This window comes from Abrus precatorius, unplaced genomic scaffold, assembly GCF_003935025.1.
Source record: "Abrus precatorius isolate BTA unplaced genomic scaffold, Abrus_2018 Scaffold9, whole genome shotgun sequence".
In the NCBI taxonomy this organism is placed as follows: Eukaryota; Viridiplantae; Streptophyta; class Magnoliopsida; order Fabales; family Fabaceae; genus Abrus; species Abrus precatorius.
The window spans coordinates 10,215,630-10,221,910 of NW_020874439.1; the positions used below are offsets into that span (position 1 = coordinate 10,215,630).

Sequence of the window (6,281 nt, forward strand, 5' to 3'; positions counted from 1 at the left end):
TTTCCGTGGCTCCATTGCTATAAACTATTATTGAATTCATTTAGTTCATGCATATATACAACTATGAGTACAAATGTTACTTGAGATACAAACTCAACAAAGGAATAATATATGATATCTCGAAGCATTTTTATTCTATTTTTTTCCTTCTTTCTTCTGTTACATTTGAATGCTATTTGCGGTGTCTCGAAATTATCTATATTCTATAACTGTTCTGTCACTAAATTTTAGTTTACAACAATGTTAAGTTCCTGCCAAGTAGAGGGATTACATATATTAAAATTGCCACTGTAAATACCAATTTCACGAGAAATTTTGAGATTTTCATCATGTTTCATTCCTACATTTTAAATTAGTGAGGGGCTTCCATTAGTTTCTTATATCTTGGAAAAGTGCTAGTATAGGACAGAGGCTTTGCCTTTGAGAGAGAAATACCGAAGAAAAAAATTGCTAGGTGTTACCATGAGAGAAACTGTTATAACCTCCAAAAAGATGGGGTTGCCGACCCAACCTTCTGGGTAACCCAAAATTTTGATAACATTTGATTTCACCTCCATACCCAGCTGTCACAATTACCAAGCCCCATGCTGAAGGATGTATTGTTGAGGAACCATGGTTAATTTCGGATAATGAATAAGAAGAAGACCATGATGAAGTGGCAGCATCAGATATTGAAGGTGAATCACCACACCTAACTGATGATGATGAGCTTGAACTAAATGAATCTCCAATTCCTGAATCTGTGCGCGAAATTGCATCATGGTCTTCTTCTTCTGTGGAGTGGCAGTTAGTTTTCACCGGAGGTGGTGGCATCATTCTCTTACTATTTGAAAATGAATAACCTAATCCAGATTCTGTGCGTGAAATTGCTGCAAGATCTTCCTTTGGGGAAGAAGTGTTATTTTCTGTTGTATGGTTATTACTCTTCTTGGGAAGAGGTGGAAACATTCTCTTACTGTTTGTTCCAAAAGTGGTGTCTTCTCTAAAACTAGAAGATGCCTGAGAATGTTTTGAATGCCTTTTAGATTTATTCATTGGCATTGGTAGGGGATCACCCCTTTTGGTCCAGGGCCATGCTATTGCTATTGAAACATCTTTACATTGGAAGTGCTCGTGAGATCGGGTTACAATAATATTTCTACCTTTCCCAATGCTTGCGCTTCCATGCTCTTCATGTTTCCAGACATATACTTGAGAATCTTCACTTGCACTAATAATGTATCTCCCATTCGGACTAAATGAAGCTGCAATTTGGCTGTTGGCATTTTTAAAACCTGTCGATGTCCAAAACCAATATATTGTCAGATAACTTGACACATGCAGAAAACAAGTTGTATTTTAAGCACTTTCTGAATGAGAACAGTACTGTCTACTAGCAAAACCTATCGAAAGCTCATAATGGTATTAAAATAAAAATTATGTTATTTGGAAAATGCTAACTAGTGTCTTAGGACCCTGGTCAAAGAATTATAAGTAAAAAAAAATTAATAAAAAACGTAAAAAGGCACCTATCGATGTGATTTTCAATCCATTTTAATTTACCCCACCTTAGAATAAAAAAAGAAAAAGTAATAGACGTAACAAGTGATATATGTGATGTGATAAAAGAAAGGAATATAAGAGGCGTTATGCTTGGGATGTTTTTAAATAAAAAATGTTTTACTTCTCACAACATCTCTTTTAACATAAATATGAAGAGAGAAGTGTAGAATGAGGTGGATGATGAGATAACGAGACACACAGAAAATAACGAATTGTAAAACTTTTGGCAAAAATTTGAGCGAGAATAGGATTATCTTTAAAATAATTTCTTACATGAAATTATTATTTTATATCCATCCTTCGTAACTGTGCTTATAGAAGTTTGTTTTCATGCAAGAATTGTTTGTGCTTTTAGCAGATGAACAAGTAACTTCAGATAATATGATGAAGCACCTCTAAACTTGTGAATGACTTCTGAACCATCCAAAATTCTGATCCTTGAATCAGCTGAAGTAACGAGCACCTCTGATGGTTTACTTGGGTTAAACTATATATAAAGATAACAAACTAGTAAGTTTGATTTCCTTACATCAAACTGAAGCTAGCTTATTGCACATGAAGATAACAATTACCTGAAAACCAGTGACCTTTCTTAGTTGAGATTTCTTCTTGCGTCGAAGCTCAATAGTGCCTGTTTGACTTAATGTGCAATCTGGTTCAGCATATGCAAAAGATAATTAACAACTTAAATTGTATAATTTTAAATTAAAGAATGAAATGACATGGTAAATTTCTAAATAGATTCCAAGATGGTTCAAGTGGAGATAAAAAAAAAATGAATACAATGGTGGAACAAGTAGTACCTTCTGTGCTATAGGTACGACAACTCCCTTTATGTGTACCAACAAAAGCACTCTACAATAGCAATGAGCAAGATCAATACCAATGCATAATTAATGTTATTTATATTTACTTTATTATTTAACAATTAACAATATTTTATAGGAAATTCTCTAAACATACGGCAAATTGAGATTTGTCTTGGGAGTTATCAACACTACTTAGGAAGGGAAAGTTAATTAAGTAAAAGAAAACAAGTACAAATAAAAATGGTTAGTGGAAGAAAACCATACTTGACCATCAGGGGTATAACAGACAGCAGTAACCATTTCATGGATATCAGTCCAATCCACAACATGGCGTTCAGGGATGTTCCATATTCTGACCTTAGCATCAAGTGAACCACTTATGAAATAATCATTGTCGATAGGATTAAATTGTATGCAGGTTACTGCAATATCCAATCCCTCATCAAACACGTAGTAACAACATACCATCCAAGGGGTTGAAAATCATATACAACATTAAAATAATTGACTAGAATCGGAACATATGAGTCTCACCATAGTCATTATGAGCAAACATCTTCAAACAAGTCTTGGTTTCCAAATCCCATAATCTCACTGTTTTATCCATCGAAGACGAGAGAAGCAACTGCAATTGGAAATGAAAATCCATCAAAATTGAAGTTCTTATTATATTTTGTATCGTAAGGCAAAGAGAAATACGAAAGTGATCTTGATCTTGCAAATATTCTCTCACGAGAGAACGCTCTTTTTTTTTTTCTATTATTATTATTATTATTATATGAGTTAAGATTTATTGACATTAAATGTCAAACTAACCCTTACACTACTTTAATAATTTTTCATAAAATATAAAATTAATAAAATTAATAAATTTAATTATTAAATTATTTTATATTATTTCACGATCATATATATTAAATTTTATAGTATAATTTACTCATTTATAAATATGTTATACAAAATTTAATATTTATTTATATTTTAAAAATATATTGTATATTAAAATAAAGTAACCGGAATAAATATTAAATTTTAAATAACATATAAATTATATAAAATTTAATATACATAATCGTAAAAATAATATAGTATAATTTAATAATTAGATTAATCAATCTCACGTCCTAATAAAAGTTATTAAGTACATGACTTGATAATAACTCTCCCTTCATGTATATACTTTGTTCTTCCTGGTTAGTTAAAAAGTTATTTAAGTGAGCATGTGTGAATTTTTGTTAGGTTATAAAAATAAAAAAAAATTAAAAGAGCTGAATTTTAAAACAATTAGAGTACAAAAAAAAGAGAGAACCAAAATTAAAATATTATTAAAATAGAAAATATATTTAATTTGAAGTTTTTTTACGAAGTAAAAAATCCCACTTAAGTAGATTTATGAGATTTCACTTATAAAAATATATAAAAATTATAATAAAACGTATGAATTATATGAATGAAATCATAAGAGGTAAAAAAAGGAAGAGGAAAGGGGGTTGGAGAGAAGCATTACCTGAGATTTAGACCAAGACAAATCCAAAACATCATCCGAATGTCCTCGAAAAGAGCAATGTGGCTTCTCAGAAAGGGAGAAAACAGTGTCGGGAACATGAACATATTCTGGAATGAGGCTCCCTCTTTTGCTTCCAAATTTGCCTTTCTTCTTCTTCTGACTCCAAGAAGGTGAAGAAGAAGGCTCTGTTTGGGCATTTCGGTCAACGGAAGAGAGCAGTGAGGGATGAAGGGGAGTGAGATTTCCCTCGTCAGGCCTCAGAGACATGACCTCACATTCTTGAACTTCCCAAACGTGAATGACATTGTCCTCTCCACCACTCGCCAAAAAACGACCATCTAAGCTAAACCTAATGGTCCAAATGCATCCTTCATGAGCCAGAAGCTCTTGACAAAGATGCAACGCTGAGAGTTCTTTGTGTGACTTGCCACTTTGCCGAACTTTCACCCATTGATTCTTTGCCTCCGTCACTTGCGCCTGCACATGCACCGCTTCCCTTTCTCTCTCCCCAATGAAGCCACTGGCCACACCCTTTATGTTCTTCAACAATGCAGCACCTCTCCTCTTGCTCATCCTCAAACTCCTCGAAATATACGAACTCGACGACAATTTCCTCGAGTAACCCTCGTTCCTTCCAACGTTCGCACGCCTCATCAGCTCATTCACCACGCGCGATTGCCCCACTGTCTTCTCAAACTCCTCCATCGTTAATTGCTTCCCAGTTTGCAAGTCACTCAACCTATTCCACGTCCCATTTTCACCATACTCGTTCACAATAAACTCTTTTCCAGTATCCAAATTCTTTATCAAGAAGAACGCTCGTACTCCTGATTCCTCCAATTTACGCTTGGATCGTCCTGTTTCATCAGAATCCCTCACCCCCACTCTGTTTCCATCAGCATTATTAGCAACCTTCCGAGGAAAGGCTATGTCAGTGGCAGTCCTCATGAGGCGCTGCTTCGACGCCTTGCCGATCAACTCTTCTTTCCTGAACTTTTCAACGGAGAACGAATCCATGTCGCTCTCAGAACGCGACCGAACCAAACCCAGAGGAACAGAGGTGCGCTCTGTTGGCTCTGTTCTTTTCTCCTCAGTAATAGAGGAGGAATTACAAGTAGTAACAGTAACAGTGGTGGGAGGAAGCTTTGATGTCTTTGTTGAATTTAAAGAAACAGGATTGTCCTGTTCTTGTTCAAACTTTCTTGAGATTGCGTGATTGAGCTTGATGCTGGTGGCCTTCAAGAACTCTTTGTTGTCGTCGAGGCCCATGCCATGGAGCAATCGCTTTCTTCTTTCGCTGATTGAAGCAGGGGCTGCCATCCATATCCCGTAATCTGGAGCTGGATCGGTCTGTGGAGTGGCTCTAGGTTTTCGAGATTGAGCAGAGGAAATGGCTGAGGCAAAGGACAATCGAGGGTCGTCGAAATCTTCATCTTCATCTTCGGAGGAAGAAGCGAGGTCGTGGGGAACGGCCGTGGAGAGGCGGTTGTAGGACTCAAAGAAGGCGTCGTCGTCGTCAACGTCGCCAAGGCCGTCCCAGCTCATGGTCAGCGTTTTCCGGCGTTCCATGGTGGCGCATTGGCGCAAAAACTGGGGTTCTGTTTGTTTGGTGTTAATTTTTTCGTTTGTTGTTACGTTTGGGTGTTTGGGGCAGAGGAAGTGAAAGAGAGAAAAACAAGGGAAGAAAGAGAGGTTGTTTGACGTTATGGATTTTGGAGGCAAAGAAATGGTCAATGCCTCTTCTTCTCTCGCTTTGCTCTTTTGCTTTTTCCACGATCCAAAGATCTAAGTTATTCACATGCCTAACTTGCCTGCATAAATTAAAACATAATATACTACTGGGTTTTATTTTATTTTAATATGACATTTAAAACTAATATATAGTAAAATATGAAATTTTAGAGAAAATTATAAAAATAGAAAAACTCAAAAATTGTTATTTATTGTGTAAATAAAAAAAATAAAAATAAAATAATAAAAATATTAAAAATTATTATTGACATTTTTAAAAATTATTAAAAAAAATAAATAATAAAAATCACTACGATTTTTTAAAAAATTATAAAAAATTAAAACATATTTTCATAATTCTTTCTAAAATTTTATATTTTAATATTTATTTTTTTCGATATAAAAAACCCTATACCACTATTGTAAAACTTTCATGCAACCATATAATTCTTTTCACATTATTAATATTATTTAAATTGGTTTATAAATAATATTAACTATAAAAAATTATATTCAGAAAACATATGTATTTAATTTAATTATAAATTTACAAAATAATTGTAATCAACTTTTTTTTATAAAAACTTGATAAATGTTTAGTGTCAAAAATAATTCATGCATATTTATCTCTATAATAAAAAATTACTTTTTTTTACTTAATTGGAAAAGATTAACGAGTCATCAAAAAGTTT

At 34.0% G+C, this 6,281-nt stretch overlaps 1 protein-coding gene across 1 annotated transcript; it reads right to left on the reverse strand.

Moving 5' to 3' along the window:
• Positions 1 to 450: 450 nt before the first annotated feature.
• Positions 451 to 5,427, reverse strand: LOC113850775 (WD repeat-containing protein 44-like). Its single transcript, XM_027481318.1, has 7 exons — positions 3,859 to 5,427; positions 2,886 to 2,976; positions 2,616 to 2,773; positions 2,346 to 2,397; positions 2,115 to 2,194; positions 1,936 to 2,029; positions 451 to 1,274 (listed from the first exon to the last, which is right to left on the reverse strand). The coding sequence occupies exons 1-7, from the start codon at positions 5,425 to 5,427 to the stop codon at positions 451 to 453; spliced, it is 2,868 nt and encodes a 955-aa protein (XP_027337119.1).
• Positions 5,428 to 6,281: the final 854 nt, after the last annotated feature.